Source organism: Nerophis lumbriciformis, linkage group LG24 (assembly GCF_033978685.3).
Source record: "Nerophis lumbriciformis linkage group LG24, RoL_Nlum_v2.1, whole genome shotgun sequence".
NCBI lineage: Eukaryota > Metazoa > Chordata > Actinopteri > Syngnathiformes > Syngnathidae > Nerophis > Nerophis lumbriciformis.
Window position 1 is genome coordinate 890724 of NC_084571.2, and position 21777 is coordinate 912500.

Genomic DNA, 21777 nt, shown 5'->3' on the forward strand with positions numbered 1-21777 from the left:
TGAGTTGATTTATTTTGGAAAACCTTGTTACATTGTTTAATGCATCCAGCGGGGCACAACAGAACAAATACCCAGAACCCCTTGCAGCACTAACTTTTCCGGGATGCTACAATATACAAACCCCCCACCCCCATCTCCCGAATTCGGAGGTCTCAAGGTTGGCAAGTATGACATATATATATATATATATATAAAATTATATATATAAACATGTCCCCGGCATACTTAAAACATTTTTATAAAAAATGTCAGCTTTTTTCTCATTACATTACATCTTTTAGCTTTTTTTTCTTAATTTTCATAAAAAGGTTTTCCAACAACATGTTGCAGGCCAACGAAAGTCGAGTTGCTGTAAATAATTCAATGTGATGATCTTGTGTGATGACTGTATTATGATGATAGTCAGGGGCGCCGAAAAGGGGGGGGTAAAGGAGACGGATTATAGGGGCCCATGATGGAGGGGGGCCCAGATAGGCCCCTAATGATGATGAAATTATAATACAGAAAAAATAATGACACTGTGTTGGGGGCCCTGTAAAGATTCTTTTCATATGGGGCCCAAAATCCCTAGCGGCGCCCCTGATGATAGTATATATGATAGTATATATCTGACTTAAACAAGTTGAAAAACTTATTGGGGTGTTACCATTTAGTGGTCAATTGTACGGAATATGTACTGTACTGTGCAATCTACTAATACAAGTCTCAATCAATCAAAAACAAATGTCCCCCGGGCCGCACTTTGGACAAACCTGGTTTTTAAACTTATTGTCATTTATAATTGTATTAATTTGAGCAACACCACATGCTTAATATTGGTTTTGTATGTTTTGGTTAAAAATCAAGTTGAAGATGACATCAAACAAAAGTGTTGTGTAGCGTGCGCGCGCGCGCGCGCGTACGCGCTTGTCCGACCCACAATGCACCTCGCCAAGCAAAGATGGAGGACCCCAGCAGCTGCCGGAGAAGAACAATGTTTTGCCTCTAGACTTTTTGGGGGAAACGGAGCGCACAGAGCCAAGTAGTCCGGCCCGAGGAGCGGCGTGTGGTCATGCAGCGGTAAGAGACACTCACGGCCGTGGAAAAGTGGGGCGAGCAGCGGTTAGGTGCGAAAGTCCAAACTTGGCGTGCGGGACAGGACGACAAAGCGGCGGACGTTAGCATGCTAGGCTAGCCGCCGAGCATCATTGTTCGCTGGGGACTTTTGTTGGGGGTCATCGTGCCTCTCCTGGCTCTCTCGGAGCTCCACCACCAAGCCACCCGCTTATTAAACATCAACATAAATATTACAATTATTACTATACATTTTTTAATGAACATTAACACGAGAAGCTAGTTTATGTTGTATGTTGGCGCCCGTGTATTGTTTGGCATCGTCTAAATTATATTCCAACTACAATAAAAAAAAATTCAAACAATTTTTTCTAATACTGCATTGTTTGACGTTTTTTAGGAAGTGTTTGGACATGCTGAGGTTAAGTGCGGTTATTATCATATATTAATTATTGCTTGGCATCACAAAGAAGCCCCCCCTCCTTCGACATGGTTAGCCTAGCCAGCTAATTGCTAACCAAACAGCGTGCCTCGTTCTAAATAATTTAATAAAATATATGCAACATTCTGCATATTTTGCACGTTCGGTGTTTTGCAAAGTTGATGGTATGCGTCTTACTAACCAATGCGAGCTCTCCATCCATTAACTGGAAGTAGACGTCATTTGCAAGCTATTGTCTTACCAATCTTTTTGATACTTTATAATTGTTGACATTACTTTGCTGCAGACAATATAGTACGAATAATAATATAATAAGAAGTAAATCAAATACATAGCATCATATTTATGATAACATTTTATAATTAGAGATGTCCGATAATGGCTTTTTTGCCGATATTGTCCAACTTTTAATTACCGATACCGATATATACAGTCGTGTAATTAACACATTGTTATGCCTAAATTTGTTGTGATGCCCCGCTGGATGCATTAAACAATGTAACAAGGTTTTCCAAAATAAATCAACTCAAGTTATGGAAAAAATGCCAACATGGCACTGCCATATTTATTATTAAAGTCACAAAGTGTAGTCTTCTTTTTTTTAAACATGCCTCAAAACAGCAGCTTGGAATTTGGGACATGCTCTCCCTGAGAGAGCATGAGGAGGTTGAGGTGGGCGGGGTTGGGGGTGCGGTGTTGAGGTGGGGGTGTAGCGGGCGGTGTATATTGTAGCGTCCCGGAAGAGTTAGTGCTGCAAGGGGTTCTGGGTATTTGTTCTGTTGTGTTTATGTTACGGTGCGGATGTTCTCCCGAAATGTGTTCGTCATTCTTATTTGGTGTGGGTTCACAGCGTGGCGCATATTTGTAACAGTGTTAAAGTTGTTTATACGGCCACCCTCAGTGTGACCTGTATGGCTGTTGACAAAGTATGCGTGCATTCACTTGTGTGTGTGGAAAGCCGTATATATTATGTGATTGGGCGGCACGCAAAGGCAGTGCCTTTAAGGTTTATTGGCGCTCTGTACTTCTCCCTACGTCCGTGTACACAGCGGCGTTTTAAAAATTCGTAAATTTTACTTTTTGAAACCGATACCGATAATTTTGAAACCGAAAATTTCCGATATTACATTTTAAAGCATTTATCGGCCGATAATAGCGGCCATCCGATATTATCGGACATCACTAGTTATAATATAAATGACACAATACTATAGAAGTAAGAATAACTGCATTGAAAATAAACAGTGCAGAAATATAAGCATACACGTGCTGGGGTAAGAAATATCTCAATAGAGCAATGTGCAAACAAAATACGCTAATATCAGTTGCGTAGCAGCTGTAATAAATACGGCAATTAGAGCCGTGATATTAGGTTATAGTGATGAATATTAATATTGTGCAATCAGTGCATTGCAGCAATTTGCAGCGTTGAAATGTGCAACTGTGTACCATTCGTACACCGGTATACCAATTTATCACACACTTGTCATTTACATACAAAGTGTGTTGTGTACACACTCATAACAGTGCACACATGTATAGACAGTGTATTTTAGGCCTGGCCAATATGACCTAAAATTTTCATCTTGTTTTTTTTCACCAAAAAATTTGATTTACGATTTTTTTAGGATTATTTTTACCTACTTTTTAAAGAAAACCAATGAGTACAAATGACAGAGATAACTCATAACAAGTTTCTGCTGCACCCACATTTACAGACAATATAGCACAAACAATAATAAAAAAAGAAGTAAATAAAATACATAGCATCCTATTTATGATAACATGTATTTTTACATGCACAGTAAGGAAACAATATAAATGACACAATACTATTGAATTAAAACAAACGTAAGAATAACTGCAATGAAAATAAACAGTGGAGAAATACAAACGTATACGTGCTGGGGTAAGAAATATCTCAATAGAGCAATGTGCAAACAAACTACGTCAATGGCAGTTGTGTAGCTGCTGTAATAAATATGGCAATTAGAGCTGAGATAGTAGGTAATAGTGTTGAATATTAATATTGTGCAATCAGCGTTGACATTTGCAACTGTTAAAGGTGCAGTATACCTTTCGTACGGTATATCAATTTATCACACACACACTCATATCTATCCTGTCATTGACATACACAACACTCATAACAGTGTACACATGTATAGACAGTGTATTTTAGGCCTGGCCAATATGGCCAGAAATTCTAATCTATTTTTTTTCACAATAAAATTGATTTACAATTATTTTTTAGGATTATTTTTCCCTACTTTTTAAAGAAAACCAATGAGTACAAGTGACAGCGATAACTCGTAACAAGTTTCACTTTTATTTTTATCACAACTAGTAGTCTGCATCTTACTCTTAGCAAAATTATGCTTTTATAAAGTGTGTTGTTTTGTATAGCCGATATTTATTTAAGAAATATTTTTCAAAAAACTAAACCGATGACATTTAGAGATTCTTGCATATTTACAGGGAGGATTTCATCTCATATATTGATCAATATGCATTGTTCTAATCAAATGAAAATACACTTATTCCTTGAATCTTTATTTGAGAAGTCTCTCTAGTTTTAATTGGTGGTTAAGTACAGGCGTTTCCACTGTTTGGGCACCACATTGTTAGCGACGTGCAGAGTGACCACATTAGTGCTTGTTTTCCACTGTGCTTCTTTCTTATCATACATGGTACCTTGTATTAATGATTCCACCACAGTAAACTGCTTTTTAGCAGAAGTTTATGTTCTTGTTTGCCTTGTAAAGAGTTACATTTCCCCACTCAGCTGAATTCTTCAATTTCAGATGCTGGAATACATTTGTTGTGTGCTTCTTTTTTTTCTTTTTTTTTTAAGAAACTTTGCAGCGTGCAATCATTTGTTCCACCCCCGTTTCCGCAAAACAAAACCACTGATGACGCGTTTCTTTTTTTTTTGGAACAATCTTCCATTTTTCGCTACGTGTGTGTGATTCTACGCTAAAGAAAAAAGGGGGAGGGCAGAAGCTACAGAGGCTCTTGGGTTCAAAAAGTATGCTGGAGCAAGAGAAAAAACATTGATTTTTAAAATTAATTAATTTACTGGTAATATCATATGCAACAAAAAACTCAAATGTATCGATTGAATACATTTCTCGCTCAGGCCTAGTTAATACAGTACACGTTTTTGTGAGCAGGTTCTACCTTTTGTTTGTGTGTATTAACAGTCGGATGGTTGCTGGTAAGAGATTAAGAGCTTTACATGTTGCCCTAAACTCATTATTTGCGGTTTAAATGCAATTGTTGTGAATAGAAACATTTCATAATTGAAGTGTCTCTCTGTGCGTAGTTGCAGTTGTGTAATCCCACTTTTGTCAATACATTGTGTCCAAACATGTTCATCATTGGCATATAATCTCATGCAAATGGGATGACTGGGTCAGACACAGCCACGGCGCAGATTAGCATCCACACGCCAATCCTCTCTGCGCTTGATGTTGTTGCTGTGACCTTTTAGCCCTCGCCGTAAAACCCGGAATATACTGTATGCGAGCGCCGTGAGACTTCCGCTGAGCTCGCCAGCCTCGTTAGTTGATTGGCATTCCAAATAATGCAATCTTTTTGCCGAACCGCAAATCATCACTTATTAATTCGCGTAAGCAGTCGGCACCGATACAATTTATTAGCTCAAGGTGATATGGCTGCAAACTGATATACCGTATTTTTCGGACTATAAGTCACAGTTTTTTTCATAGTTTGGCGAATTATATGTTTTTTTCCTTCTTTATTATGCATTTTCGGCAGGTGCACCTTATACTCCGGTGCGACTTATACTCTGAAAAATACGGTGAGTGTTTTATATCGGTCGATATCGATAAATATTGATTTTTTATGACAAATCAAAAGTAAGAACCAGGATTTATATAGAATTCAAACACTTTATTTTAAATGCATCCATTCTCTGATTATAATCCCCTCAGCTATCAAGGCAGAAATTAAACAAAATGTCAACACAAGCATGGAAAACAATCAGTGTAAACAAATTGTAAAATCATATTGAACACTTCTTAAAAGGAAGGTGTAAACATCAGGATTGAAACCAGGGAAAAACTATTTTCTGCAGATTTAGTGCCAGAAAGTTACAGCTGTGCTCTAATGGGTGGGCGCGTCTAACATGGGGACGAGTGTCTTGCATTATTCATAGACCACACTGGGCTGACTACAGTCCACTGGGAAAAAAAACTGAGCTGACTTTTCCTGTTTTATCCACAATTTCTTTATTTTTCTTTTCTTTTCTCACTCCATGCAAAGAATGAACTGCGAGACGACAAGATGGCGCAACCGAACTTGATAGTTTGGCGTGTCACTCCCACTGATCAGTGATCACTTCCTGTTGCTGGGTTACCAGAGAGCGAGTGCCTTTGTTCATGCAACTAACCTTGCTTTGCGACTTCCGCTTTCCTATGACAACGAAGAAGAAAACCGAACATTTTATCAAATGCATTTTTTATTGATATCGATTACATGTCTATCGCTATATTTACTGATATCGTTTTGAATCGCCGCTCACATCTGTGCTATTGATGCCACACTAATTTCTGACTTTGCTCCCTTGCAGGATGACACAGATCACCACGCTGTAATCGTCCCGCCATGAGCATCATCCAAGACAAGCTAGGCAACGACTTCCTGCGCTCCAACGGCGGCATGGACTCCAACTTTGGCCCCGGCATGATCATGTTCAGCCACCTGCCGCCGGTCGCTAGCTTCACCCGCCTGGTGCCTCAGGAGATGATCTTGAAGAAGGAGCGGGACTCACCCGACTGCATCGCTGGCTCCCTGAACGGCAGCGTGGGAGACTACGTCCACGCTCTCGACATTAAGCAGGAAAAGGTGTCGGAGCACGATTACCGCCTGCCGCTCTACCCGGGAGGGTTGGGGAAGAGCACGGAGCTGCTGGAGCTGACGGTCAACAACAACCAGAACCTGCTAGTGCACGAGCTCAACATGGCCAACGTGAGTAGAAACATTCTAGTCTTCAGAAGCCACTAGTACTATTCAATCTTTGAGTCCTTTATCCTCTCCACATGCATTTTTTGTGTTAACATGTCAGTAGTAGGGAAGGGTACCAAGTTCAGTACTTTTATAGACACCGACCAAATTCTGCTGGTCCTACCAGGTATCGATTCATGTACCGTATTTTCCACACTATTAGCCGCACCTAAAAACCACAAATTTACTCAAAAGCTGACAGTGCGGCTTTTAACCCGGTGCGCTTTATATATGGATTAATATTAAGATTCATTTTCATAAAGTTTCGGTCTCGCAACTACGGTAAACAGCCGCCATTTTTTTTTCCCGTAGAAGAGGAAGTGCTTCTTCTTCTACGCAAGCAACCGCCAAGGTAAGCACCCGCCCCCATAGAACAGGAAGCGCTTCTTCTACTGTAAGCAACCACCCGCCCGCGTAGAAGAAGAAAAAGCGTGCGGATATTACCGTACGTTTCATTTCCTTTGTGTGTTTACATCTGTAAAGACCACAAAATGGCTCCTACTAAGCGACAGGGATCCGGTTCATGAAAAGACGCAATCTCTCCATCCGCACACGGATTACTATTTCACAGCAACTGCCTAAAGACTTTCAAGAAAAGCTGGCTACTTTCCGTGCATATTGTAAAAACAAGATAGCTGAAAAAAAGATCCGGCCAGAGAACATTATCAACATGGACGAGGTTCCACTGACTTTTGATATTCCTGTGAACCGCACTGTGGATACAACGGGAGCACGTACGGTGAATATTCGCACCACAGGGAATGAGAAGTCATCCTTCACTGTGGTTCTAGCTTGCCATGCTAATGGCCAGAAACTTCCACCCATGGTGATATTCAAAAGGAAGACCTTGCCAAAAGAGACCTTTCCAGCCGGCGTCATCATAAAAGCTAACTCGAAGGGATGGATGAAGAAAAGATGAGCGAGTGGTTAAGGTAAGTTTAAGTTTACGCGAAGAGGCCGGGTGGCTTTTTTCATGCAGCTCCGTCCATGTTGATATACGATTCCATGCGCGCCCACATCACGCTGGTTTTAATATATTATTAAAGTTTGACTGACCTATTTGACTGTTTTTTTGACATTCCTTTAGCGCAGTTAGATGCGGCTTACAACACGGGGCGGCTTATAGGTGGACAAAGTTTTGAAATATGCCGTTCATTGAAGGCGCGGCTTATAACCCAGGGCGCCTTATGGTGCGGAAAATACGGTACCATATTTTTCGGAGTATAAGTCGCTCTGGAGTAGTAAGTCGCACCGGCCGAAAATGCTTAATAAAGAAGGGAAAAAACATATAAGTCGCACTGGAGTATAAGTCGAATTTTTGGGGCAAACTTATTTGATAAAATCCAACACCAAGAATAGACATTTAAAAGGCAATTTAAAATAAGTAAAGAATAGTGAACAACAGGCTGAATAAGTGTACGTTATATGAGGCATAAATAACCAACTGGTATGTTAACGTAACATATTATGGTAAGAGTCATTCAAATAACTATAACATATAGAACATGCTATACGTTTACCAAACAATCTGTCACTTCTTATCGCTAAATCCCATGAAATCTTCTTCCTCTGTGTTGCTTCTAAACAACTCTGCCAACTCCAAAGGTAGACAATGCGTCGCTTCCTCTTCTATAAATAATATTATTTGATATTTTACTGTAATGTGTTAATAATTTCACACATAAGTTGCTCCAGAGTACAAGTCGCACCCCCGGCCAAACTATGAAAAAAACTGTGACTTATAATACGAAAAATACGGTAAAATCAAACCGTATTTACATAACTGTTGGCCGTGACGTCACGTCTATTTGCAGACTATGTACTGGCTCAAGCACTTGGCGGGTAAACAATCACTCAAGAAGTACTCAGAATGGACTGCGCAAACTTCTTCGAAGTAATGTTGCAATTTTAAATGTTAACAAAGCAAGTATGCCTGATAGAAGATCCGCAAACCATACACGTGCTACTGATTAGCATGAGCCATTTTACATAACGATTTCCACACCTCTAAATTTGTTAATGAAAACTACAACTTAGATGCGCATTACCATCACACAGCTGATGTGTAATAAGAACAATACTTACAACATAAACACTTTGTGGGACTCAACAAAAACAGGATGACTGGCACATTAAACTTAATGGCAAGGACTACTTCCTGTACATTACTGCCATCTAATGTCCTAGGATTGCAACTGCATGAAAAGTCAAGAGTTGCAAATGAGAGAGAAAACTAGAGATAGCAACTGGACAGCACAATTATAATCAGCTCACTGGTAAATAAAAAGTATGGGATTTTATTAATAAACAATTAAAACTTATTTACACACAAACGCACCAATTTACGGACATTTTTTAATTCAATTCCCAGGTACCGAGAATTAGCACTGTATCGGTTCAAATATGAACGCTAGCCATCCCAATGAACACGCTTAAAAAAAGCTACATGGCATGTTTATACTTGCACAATTTAACATGTCCGAAAAGGAGTATGAAGACGACCCGGTCTTCTCCATGTCTCAGGAACTACTGATGATTTGTTTACTTCCTGTGTCTGACATGTATCAGTTTTTGTATTTTGTTTTTGAGTAAAAAAAAAAGGATAAACGTGTAGTAAAGTTAATAGAGTTTATAGATCTTTTTCAAAACCAATATAAAATAGACCAGAGTAAAAGGTGCCAGAAATGCTGTGTGGTAATAAAGATTATATGATAAATAGTACTTAAGTACAGGAGTAAAACTTACATGATGCCTTATTATAAAGTAGGGCTGCACAATGTTTTTTAAGCCGATAAAGATAACTTCCTGCTTCTCAAGACTGATAACCCTGTTTAAAATCATTTATCTGAGCTGTTGTTTATTGTAATGCGATTTTTATCAATACGACGTATGAATTCCTCATATTGAGGCGAAAACTAGTCGTCTAATATTTATCATGCACCCCTAATTATACTGAACATGTACTTTTTCAAGTGTACAAAAAAAGACGATAAAGAAAAATTGCAAGCCATAATTGCAGTCCATATTGGTGTTAATTAAGGAGATAATATTCTACATGTTGTACATATTTACATGTAGGGATGGGTACCGAATTCTGTACTTTTATTGGCACCGACCAAATTCTGTCGGTACTACAGTATATTGATTCACGTAAAATCAAATGGTGCCATATTTCGATACCTTTGTTGCGCGTCACGTCTGGTTGCAGACTACACACCGGCTCACGTGAACAATCACTCAAGCAGCACTCCGGACAGACTCAGCTAAACTCCCGCTACGTAAAGTTGCAATTTTCAAAACCAACTAAGCAACTACACTTTGTATAAAACGCTCGAAAGAAAAGTAAGGCTCCATTCTTCAAAATGCGCTAGCTTGATGCTAATTGGATTTGCTTTAACCAGGCTAATTTTAGCATTTGTGATTTTACATGGCGACTTCAGCACCTCCAAATTTAGTAATGAAAACTACAACAAAAATGCACGTTACAATCAAACACCAACAGTAGGTGTCGGAATATTTAGGCACCTAATGATTCAATTTCATTCTAATTCCTGGGGTGGTAAATAGATTCAGAATCGATTCTTGATTCAAACCGATTTTCACAATGTATTAGTTGGTATAATAATTATAATGAAACTTTTTCAGAACACGTTACAGGTTAGAAAAGCTCCTCATGATTGCTCGGAGATGTCCTGAAAACGTAGTTTTAATAATAGATTTTTATTTGGAAAAAAATAGATTTTTGAAAATGATGAACCGATAGAGAATCAAATGAATAATTGCAATTCAAATGTGAATCCACTTTTTTGCACCCATAATAATAAGCACAATACTTACCATATAAACACTTTGTAGGGCGCAACATAACACATTCTACCTCCTGGAAGAAGCTAATTCCTCGTTACCATACCACAGGGGTCTTGGAAGTGCAACTGCATTGCAAATGACACTCAAATGGCATAAAAAACAAGATTTAACAACTGGACAGCACAGTTATCAAAATCAGCTCCTTTTTATGTTACATGAAAAAATAAAATGTTTCTGCACAAAAGTTCAGAAAATTGACACCATTGGGTACCATTATCAATTCCAGAGGTATCGTGAATTGGCACAGCGAACGTTACTCAACACTATTTACATGCTTTACTCACAATAAATACACCTGCACTCGTCTTATCCATCAAAAAGGTAACACTTCCTGGTTTTCATTGACAGCTGTCATAGAGGGTATAATTAAAAATGTTTATTATTGCACTTTGTTTTTTCCATATATGACTCAGTATTCATATACTCATTTTATTCTTTGCAGTAAAAGCGTATTTGCTGATTTAATCTTGTTAGACGCAGCTGTACCTAATTTAATCTTGCAAGAAGACATTAGTATGCGCCTGTGGGAGGAGCCACAGAGAGGAAAGTTGCAGGGGAGGAGCCTGTGTCTAAATAGTTATGGCGACGTAAATCTACTGACTGCTCGCCATGCAAAATATGCCCCCCCTCCATTGGCGGATGATGTCACGGCTGCTCAGCGTGAATGAAACGTCTTGGCGAGGACACAGCTGTCTTGTTTGAGCTCGCACTTCATTGCAGACGTCTTTTGTGCTCATTCAATTAGAAGCGCACACTTGTGACAAAAGGCGGGCCATCGTGCAGCCAAATGTGGATTAGTGCTTTGATAGGCACTCTTAAAAATCTATTTTTACCATAAATGTTATCACAAGCATCTGTGAGAGAGTTCAACTCACCTTCAGCCGTGCAAAAAAGAAAGAAAAAGCAAACGTAATCGATGCGCCTTTGCGTTGATCGGAGGCGGACTGTTGGTTTATTTTTTTTGGACGCCATCCAACACAAAAAGTGAATAGTGGGTTGTTATCCACAGGGGGCTGATAATTTAGGCCTGTCCCCTGTGACAATCTATTGGCTGCTCTTTGTTTACGCCAACGCCTGTTTTATGCGCAAACGTGTTCTTTTTGAAGGCTGCACGCCTGTCAATGAAAGCGTTTCCATGCGCCATCTCCCTTTTGTCACCCTCACAGCTGCCGGGTCAGTTGGGGAAGGAGCCCGCTGGGAGGAAAGGTCGGAGGTCAAACGGGGACGGCACGGAGGGCAGACCGAGGAAGAAGCGAAGCGAGAAGGTTTGCCAAGCTCTGTCTTAATTATGAATAATGCAGATGTGTTTCAGATCACATGAAAAAGTTTTTTTTTTTTTTTCAGGGTTTCCGTGGGTCGTTAAGTCATTTAATGGATTTTTGCAAAAATTAAAGCCTTAAATTGTATTCAAAGAAACAAAATTAGATGTCCAGAAGCTTTAAAACATTTCATACAATTGTAGGCTGGGGCCCATTCAATGGGTCAATTAATGAAACGATAAATTAATTCATTAATTTTGCCGTCATCAATTATTTGCTACATCTTGGTTTCTTGCTTTCAAACTGGGTACAAGAGGTCGTACTCTGCATCGCTCTCTGCACCTTAGCACGTTTATTCAACAGTGAAATTACATGAATTATTAACAATTAACATACAAGTAAAAGCTCATGTCTCTATTGTTTCTCTTTTCAAAATATGTACGTAGAAATGTTTTTCCTTATAGCAGTTAATAAGAAATTGTAACAAAACTACCACAGTGAAAGAAAAAAACTAAAGAAACATTTAAGCGATAACAGAAGAAAACAGAACAAAATATTTTTTTAAAAACATATTACATTACGCTGTTTTGTTTAACAACAGTTTTTGATCTTGGTTTTGATTAGTACATTAATAATACAGGGTTCATCAAGTCAAATTTAAGACTTATGACTTTTTTAAGACCATAATGAATATAATTAAGACCATCACAAGGTCAAAAGATTAGGCATGAGAATCTGACCTAAAATTATTGTAATAAATAATAGAAATAAGAGAATTATTTTTTTTTATAGTTTTACTGCTGTGAGTACCACAGAGAAATTAGCATGTACTTACTGTATGCAACAGTATGATTTCATTAGTAAACATCTCATAGTGATCTCTTTTGGCAATTGGCGTCACATTTTGTTTGGGGGTTAAGTTGATCTCTGGATAGTTGTGCAAGTGTTTGTGGCGTTTTAGCATCTTTTGACACTGACGTATCCCAGATTTTTGACTTTTACATTATCATTCCATTGATTTTCATTTTGCCTCCACATCCGGGTTATACGTTTACCTCCACCGGCTTCACAAACCGTTGAACTTATGCATGTAATTCAGCTTTGCTTTGGGAGTTACGTTATAGCGTCTTTAAAAATTTAAATATTCAAAAGCAAGACTGAAGTTTATGCATGTTTTAAATAAAAGTAACGCTAATAGATTTATAAGACCTTTCAAAATCATATTTAAGACCTTTTGAGATTTTAAAAGAATTTTAGACATTTAAGGCCTTAAATTCAAATTGTTGGCTTTGGATTTAAGACTCTTGTCATCCATGTTGTTATGAATGTCTCGCTACTCTCAGCCCTAATCAATGTGCTGGGACTGTCAGCTTTCAGTTGTACTTTACAGATTGTTTCAGTATAAAGAGCCCAAAACCATTCAAAGCGTCAATAGAAACATAAATAATCTGTGGCCATCATAAAAGCTTTATAAACTGTACAGTAGGGCTGCACAATTACTGGAATTCTAATCCTGATCACCATTTTGGCTGCCATGATTAAGTTAATATTATTGTTGGTGATATTTAAAAAGAGCCTGCTTTTATTTCTGTATTGATACAATTACATTATGATTATTATTTTGGCCATAAAAGTCATGTTATTGTCATTGGAGCTATATTGTACTGAGATTGGATTAAGATGTGTGTGCAGCTTTGCTGCTAATAAGGTGCAATAAGTTCTATTTGTCATTATGTGGTTTTCAGCATATTTTTCTATAAGTCCTACCAATCTTTTGTCACCACAGAAATGTAAAGAAAAATTTAATATTTTTCAGAATCTCACTATGCTGTTTTAGGGCTATTTTAACCCCTAATATTGCTCAAATCTTGTTTTTGGTCCCCAGCAGTCCATGCTGCTGGATGCAGACGGAGGCAGCTTGTCGCCGGGAAGCAAACCTCACATCTGCGAGCACTGCAGCGCCGCCTTCAGGAGCTCCTATCACCTCCGCAGACACGTCCTCATCCACACAGGTATCACACATCTTGCTGCCTGTAAATACTTGAGAGCTGTCAAATGCTGCCGTTTATGTTTCCTCTTATGATAACAATAATACAGTTTCTATTGCACTACATAATTGCTAGAATAACCTATTATTGTTGTGAGTCATCTCACACGCACTCGATAATCACAGTCTCGTCTGATCTAATCGCTGAGATTTGTGCGACGCGCCACAACGATTTGCATTTAGGAGATTATTGCATGCAGCGCACAACTGCCAGTGCACTGATGTGAATAATTGATTAGCTGCAGGTCACATGTGCATGCGCTTCATTATACACAATGTACACTTACCAACATTGAAAAATATACCTATCATAAATAAGGTCATTATATTGATGTTTTTACCATATATTCCAATTTTATTGCGAATAAAATAATTCATTGTCAAAGCTTGATTTAGAAAAATTATATAAGTATATAGACTAACTGTTAAAAAATAGTGTTTAAATATTTTGATATAATATAAAATACTATGGCAGATAAAAATAAGATACAATGTTCTTTGTGTGTGGAGTTTGTATGTTATCCCTGTGCTTCTCCCTGTGTGGGTTTTCCCACATTCTAAAAATATGCATATTAATGTAAATGAATATGAATATGTATGTTAGCTTAATGGAAGACTAAATTGTCCATAGGTGAGTCAGGTTGTTTGTCTCCATGTGCCCTAGATTCTAGTCTATGTCAGCTTGGATAGGCTCCAGCTTACCCGTGACCCCAAAGTGGATAAGCGGTATAGAAAATCCAAGGATGGATGTATTACATGTCATAACAACATTTTAAAAACTTGACTGAAATAAACAAAAAAGAAATTGGCACAAAATCAACCGAATAGCCTTTTTTTCTCCGCATGTAATTAAAAAACTTTGTGTCTAAAAATACTGTTATTGCCTATAAAAGTAAGTAAATGTATAGTATAATGTTTTTTTAAGTAATAAATAAAAAAAACATGAATAACAATAATATACTTTAGTATTAAAATATTTGGGTTTAGGTGTGTGTAGCTTATTGGTGTTGGTACCAAAAGGTATTTTAATACATCAATACTTTTCAAAATAAAGGGGACCACAAAAAACAACATTGGCTTTACTTCAACAGAACATCTTCTGATACATTTAACATACATTTCCTTATTTGCTGCATATTGTGTCATTTGTCATTCTATTATTTTGTCAATATTATGAGACATCCTTTGGAAAATGGATTAATAATTGTTCATTTACAGTTAATGTCTGCTTACATGTTCTATCTACACTCCTGTTAAAATTCTATAAGCATTTATTCTTCTGTTATTTGGATACTTTACCCATGTTTTGGCTGATACTACAAATTTGGGTATGGATCATACATTGGTCATATAAAAAAGTTCTGCTGTGTCCAGGGTTGTATTTCCTGAGGTTATAAACAATTAAAAAACGACTTTGTGATGATCAAAGATATTGCTGTAATCATTGTATCATCTATACTTGGTATTGTTACAGTCGGTATTTGTATAGATCCACCCATTTGTTTACATTCAGGTGAGCTAACTTGCTGTTAGCGGTTAGCTATTGTATCCTCCTATGTTGTGTAGTGAAGCATCTTTAGCTATTCCTCGTCCTGCAGGGATGATACTTACTTTATTAGTCGCCATGAAGTGATGTAGAAGTAGCTTAAAACACTTTGCTGCAATGTTAGCCACTAGCTAGCCTGCGATGACTCCACAGTGCCCCGAGGAAGCTTTCTTTCTCTTGTCACTGTCAAATTTGCCAAGCATCAACTTGCATTATCACGATAGTATTAAAAATCCTCCTTTAGGACCAATTTATATCATTTATCGCTACAGATGTCCGATATTATCGGACTGTCGATATTATTGGACGATTAAATGCTTTAAAATGTAATATCGGAAATTATCGGTATCGGTTTCAAAAAGTAAAATTCATGACTTTTTAAAACGCTGCTGTGCGGAGCGGTACACGGACGTAGGGAGAAGTACAGAGCACCAATAAACCTTAAAGGCACTGCCTTTGCGTGCCGGTCCAATCACATAATATCTACGGCTTTTCTGACACACACAAGTGAATGCAATGCATACTTGGTCAACAGCCATACAGGTCACACTGAGGGTGGCAGTATAAACAACTTTAACACTGTTACAAATATGCGCCACACTGTGAACTCACACCAAACAACAATGACAAACACATTTCGGGAGAACATCCGCACCGTCACACAACAGAACAAATACCCAGAACCCCTTGCAGCACTAACTCTTCCGGGATGCTACAATATACACCCACCTCAACCTCCTCATGCTCTCTCAGGGATAGCATGTCCCAAATTCCAAGCTGCTGTTTTGAGGCATGTTAAAAAAAATAATGCACTTTGTGACTTCAATAATAAATATGGCTGTGCCATGTTGGCATTTTTTTCCATAACCTGAGTTGATTTGTTTTGGAAAACCTTGTTACATTGTTTAATGCATCCAGCGGGGCATCACAACAAAATTAGGCATAATAATGTGTTAATTCCACGACTGTATGTATCGGTTGATATCGGAATCGTTAATTAAGAGTTGGACAATATCGGAATATCGGCAAAAAAGCCATTATCGGACATCTCTATTTATTCTTTCTTCCAAAAAAGCCATTATCGGACATCTGTATTTATTCTTTCTTCTTTTTTATTCTTTAATTCTTTTAGATCACCTGAGAGACTGTGTGGGTGTCAGGGGGACTGCATTAGAGTGGTTCAGATCCTACCTGTCAGAAAGGTCCTTCTCTGTCAGGCTGGGGGACGCCACTTCTTCTTCTGCTCCGCTTTACTGTGGTGTCCCCCAGGGATCTATTCTAGGCCCCATCCTGTTCGCTCTATATCTCCTCCCTCTTGGAGAGATTTTTAAGAGGCATGGAGTGTCTTATCACTTTTATGCAGACGACTGCCAAATTTATATGCCTATTTCAAAAGGCCACGGACCCCTGACACCTCTTCTCAACTGTCTATGCGACGTCAAGGCTTGGTTAGCCCAGAATTTTTTAATAATGAATGAGGGAAAAACGGAAATTTTAGTGTTTGGTCCGACCCTCACTGACTTGGGACCATTGCAAAATGATGTGCGTCCCAAAGTCACCAGCCTTGGCGTCACTATAGACAGCCATTTTAAACTTGACAAACAAGTCAATGGCGTTTTAAAATCGTGTTTTTATCATCTTCGTCTTTTAGCAAAGGTAAAACTGTTTTTATCTTTTAACCTTTTTGAACAAGTCGTGCATGCTTTTATTTCAAGTCGCCTGGACTACTGCAATGCACTTTATGCTGGCATTAGCCAAAAAGCTCTCTCCCGGTTGCAGTTAGTCCAGAATGCGGCAGCACGACTTTTAACAGGGGCCAGGAGACGCCAGCATATAACCCCAATCCTTGAGAGTTTGCACTGGCTCCCTGTTCATTTTAGAATTGATTTTAAAACCTTGCTGTTTGTTTTTAAAGCTTTACATGGACTGGCACCTCAGTATATCTCGGACCTCATCCAAACTTACAATCCTGTGCGCGCTCTGAGGTCCGAGAGCCAGCTCCAGCTCGTGGTGTCCAAGACGAGACTTAAAACAAGGGATACAGGGCCTTCTCTGTGGTCGGCCCTAAGCTCTGGAACACTCTGCCCCTCCATATTCGAACTGCTCCCACAGTGGAGTGTTTTAAGTCTCGTCTTAAGACCCACTTTTATTCTCTGGCTTTTAACATTACGTGAGTTGTGTGGTCCTCTGTTGTCCTCTGTGTTTTTAAAATTTTGCTTTCTATTTACTGTTTTAATTGGTTTTACCCTTTGAAATTGTTTTTAATCATATTTATTTTTTATTGTTTTTAATTGTGTTTAATATTGTTGTGCAGCACTTTGGAAACATTTTGTTGTTTAAATGTGCTATATAAATAAAGTGGATTGGATTGGATTTATCGCCCAAGCCAACATGTTTAAAGGCACTGCTTCAGTGTTCTAGCTTCACCTTTGTTAGAATAGTTTCATACCTTTTTTAATTCATTAGTACTGCGGCACTTTGTTATTGTGGGTATATTGTACAACCAACATTGCATCTGTTGTCACATGTTCTTCCTTCCAGGTGAGCGACCCTTCAGGTGCAGCCAGTGTAACATGAGCTTCATCCAGAAGTACCTCCTCCAGCGCCACGAGAAGATCCACAGCGGTGAGTCATCATGCTCTCCGTCGCCTGAAAGACGTCTGACCTCTGACCTTTCCCCAAGGAGAGAAGCCGTTCAGCTGCGACCAGTGCAACATGCGCTTCATCCAGAAGTACCACATGGAGAGACACAAGCGCACGCACAGCGGAGAGAAGCCGTACAGATGTGAGACCTGCCAGCAGGTCTGTCCTCTCTTCGTCTTCTTCCCACTTATTATCGTGCGGACGTTCAGCTTCTTCTTGGTTTGTGCTCTAGTATTTTTCCAGGACAGACCGCCTGCTGAAACACAAGCGAACCTGTGGGGAAGCGCTAAGGAAGGGACTTGATCCCAGCATGGCGGACATGTCCGGTTATGAAGTCACTCAGGGACACGCTGGCAGAAAAAGGGGGCGCTCCAAAAACCCTGCAGAGGGAGGAGCCCGGAAGAAGAAAAAGGTGGACGGAGGAACGCCTCACGTATCAGGAGCATATAGCATCCAGGAATACGCCGCTGACAACCAAACGGTGGCCTTGTCCACCGAGCCCGGTCCCAGCATGCAACACCACGGTCGCTCTCCAAAGATGGCGTTCAAGAAGGCCCACCGTAAAGGTGTGGACAAAGGCAGCAAGGAGGACCTGTTGGAGCAGGGCGTGGATCACGGCCTGGGTCTGATGCAGGCCAGCGCTGCAAAAGTAGGCGGGACCACCAGCAGTAACTATGACGATGCCATGCAGTTTCTCAAGAAGCGGCGCTACCTAAACGCCTCGCACAACGTGACGACACCAGTGGGCGGTGGCGAATACGACGTCAGCCTGGTGTCCTCACACCCGTCTGTCATCCACGGCGCCGTGTCTGCCGTGATGGACGGCGACGCCCCTCTCTGTCTGGACAAGTCCGTGATTCCCGACGAGGTGCTGCAGAGCCTCCTGGACCACTACAGCCAGAAAGCAGAAGGCTCGCATCACGACATCCACTTTGATATCGGCGACCAGCACGTGGAGCTCCACCCCCCTGACACGCCCAGCCCGCCCGGGGACAAGAGCGTCCTGATGAATGAGTACTCTCGTTTCCTGCTTCAGGCCCTGGAGCGCACCAGCCACACTGGCGGCTTCCCCCTCGGGCCCAGCGGCCCCGCTTCCTCCGGCGCGTTCGTGGCGGCCCAGGCGGCGAGCGCACTCTACTCGGACAAGAACGTCTACGCTGCGTCCCCGCTGGAGTGCGGCTTCGGCCCCTCGTCGACGTCGCCCAAGTCGCACTTTGCCATGCTGGCGAGCTCCTCGCCGCAGCACGTCTTCCACCTGAGTGGCCTGGACCAGCAGCTGACCCCCTCGCAGGAGCTGAGCGAGCAGATGGAGAAGCAGCACTCCTCCACGCCGCCTTCCGCCTACCAGATCAGCCCGTCAGACCTGAGCAGCCACAAGGACCGAGCCAAGACCGCCGCCTTCCCGCACACCTCCGCCAAGGAAGCCTATCAGATAGAAAACTTTGCGCAGGCTTTCGGCGCTCAGTTCAAGTCGGAAGAGCGCGGCCTGTCGTACGGCGCCGACTCCGGTGTGGACGTAGACCACCGGATAAGGACGTCCGTGTCCGTGTCCGAGTTCTCAGGGTACAGCAGCTTGTTGTCCGACGTCAGCGAGCCGGCCAGCTCAGCTTCTAAAACGTCGACGAGCCAAAGCTTCAGATGAGACCACGCTGTACTTCAAGGTATTATTTGTATTTTTTTACTTCCTCTAAATATTGTTTAACTTAAGTGCTGGTCAATCTAGTATTATTTCTATGTTCATCTTCCACCAGCTGATCCACGCTAGACAAATGTTGCCATGGCACAAGAACTTTTCTGTGTTACAAATATTACTCAGGAAACAGGAAGTTGCTGACATGCTGAACACTGAAAACACTTTTTTACTTGGCGATAAAGAGATTATGGTACAATGTGAAACTCCTCTTTTCTCTCAATAATATATATTTGTATTATATACAGAGGTCACAAGAGGAAGAATGAGGGCCGGTTTTAATAAGGGAGCTCATGAAATGTTCTGGGTATTTCTTTTTAAAGAACTAAAGTGACTTTAGGGCTTTATGGCCAAGAGGGGGCGCTGTTGGACAACACACTTACCTGCCCTGCTCTTCTACTCACCTGTGTTGGCGCCGCACTGCAGACAAAACAAGTTGCACTATTACAGGGGAAAAGTTGAGTTGTCTTCTTAAAGGGAAAAAAAATCGCTGCTAAAGAGAATAAAGTTGTCATTTTAGAACATCTTTATCATGAAATATTTGTTAAACATGCCAACAAAATCAGATTTCAGTAATGTTTTAGACTGATCATAATATGGAAGCATCTCTCAATATTGTACCATGTCTTCTACTAGTAATACCAACGTTTACTGTAAACTTGTCTTTTCATAATTAAATAACTTTATTCCCTATTTTTTTAGGCTAATTTTTCTCGCTATGTTATGACATGAATAATATCTCGTAGCATACAGACTGTTTTTTCTTGTTAAAGTAGAGATCATAATACATTTGTATTCTTTGAATGCATCGTAAAAACAGCATTCTCTGCTTATAGAACACTCACTCTGTTCTAAGAGCACAGCTTGTAGGTTCAATGTTCACAATTGAAAGGCTTAGTTGCTCAGACAGTAATGTGTTTATTAGGAATGTCAATCTGTGGGCATCTCCTAATTCCATTCATAATTGATTCTCTAACTATTCTCCATTCAAAATCCATACTTTTTTTAATAACATAGGGTGCCACTTCTATGATTAACTACATTCCTCTATAAAATAAACAGCTGTGATACATTTCTATATTACTCAAAATAAAACTGGTTTGTTTAATTAAATTCTGCCCAAACATTTGATAAAGTCAAATAAGACAACAAGAGAAGTATCTAACACTTCTCTTTTCTAAAGTAAATACATCCACCAGATATGAACATCTACATCAACAATATGATTGGCTGGACAGAACACATTGAAAAATTAATTAAAAAACATCGATTTTTGTGATTCCTTTGAAAATTGATTTGACAGACACTCCTTGTGTTTATATAAGTTTAGATTGAGGTACCGTATTTTTCGGAGTATAAGTCGCACCGGCCGAAAATGCATAATAAAGAAGGAAAAAAACATATATAAGTCGCATTTTTGGGGAAATTTATTTGATAAAACCCAACACCAAGACATTTGAAAGGCAATTTGAAATAAATAAAGAATAGTGAACAGGCTGAATAAGTGTACGTTATATGAGGCATAAATAACCAACTGGTATGTTAACGTAACATATTATGGTAAGAGTTATTCAAATAACTATAACATATAGAACATGCTATACAATCTGTCACTCCTAATCGCTAAATCCCATGAAATCTTATACGTCTAGTCTCTTACGTGAATGAGCTAAATAATATTATTTGATGTTTTACGGTAATGTGTTAATAATTTCACACATAAGTCGCACCCCCGGCCAAACTATGAAAAAAAACTGCGACTTATAGTCCGAAAAATACGGTATGTCGATTCTTAATGGGGAAAGATGTTAATGTTGCTTGTTTTCATGTTAGCATTTAGTGAGCTAGCACCAGTCAGTCCGGAAATTTATCAAGGTATCCATCTCTTAAATTCAAAACTTTAAAACTAGCAGACGAGTTATACCGCAGTTATCATTATTGCCGTTTATCAGTACATACCTAGACACCTTTTCTGCCTGTTTTCTACTTTAATCTTGCAATATAACTGTCTCTTTAATAATTGGGACTTAAATCACTAAATGGTGCAACTTATCACATTTTGTCTTTGAAGTGAGGTACTAACACATCTGTGGTCGAGCGCGTTTCAAAGCCTCCAATTAGCACTTTGAGCTGTGTCCTTGCATCATGTCAAACTCAACGTCACATAGTTTGTTTTTTTTTGTCGATGTTTGAACACGATGA

At 39.7% G+C, this 21777-nt stretch overlaps 1 protein-coding gene across 2 annotated transcripts in view; it reads left to right on the plus strand.

Annotated features, from left to right (window-relative positions):
- The first annotated feature begins 915 nt into the window (after window positions 1–915).
- The window catches only part of LOC133620084 (zinc finger protein 281), a 21555-nt gene continuing 693 nt past the window's right edge, over window positions 916–21777 (plus strand). Inside the window, exons 1-8 of one of the 2 annotated variants that reach the window (XM_061981298.1) lie at window positions 916–1059; window positions 6090–6487; window positions 11557–11655; window positions 13535–13661; window positions 17784–17867; window positions 17926–18044; window positions 18118–19546; window positions 19637–21777. The exon at window positions 19637–21777 is cut by the window's right edge and continues 693 nt beyond it. In XM_061981298.1, the coding sequence (XP_061837282.1) occupies window positions 6125–6487; window positions 11557–11655; window positions 13535–13661; window positions 17784–17867; window positions 17926–18044; window positions 18118–19527 (2202 nt within the window). In that variant the 5' untranslated portion in view covers window positions 916–1059; window positions 6090–6124 and the 3' untranslated portion in view covers window positions 19528–19546; window positions 19637–21777. Of the gene's footprint in view, window positions 1060–6089; window positions 6488–11556; window positions 11656–13534; window positions 13662–17783; window positions 17868–17925; window positions 18045–18117 lie in introns of both variants that reach the window. The other variant, XM_061981297.1, reaches the window with a different exon arrangement.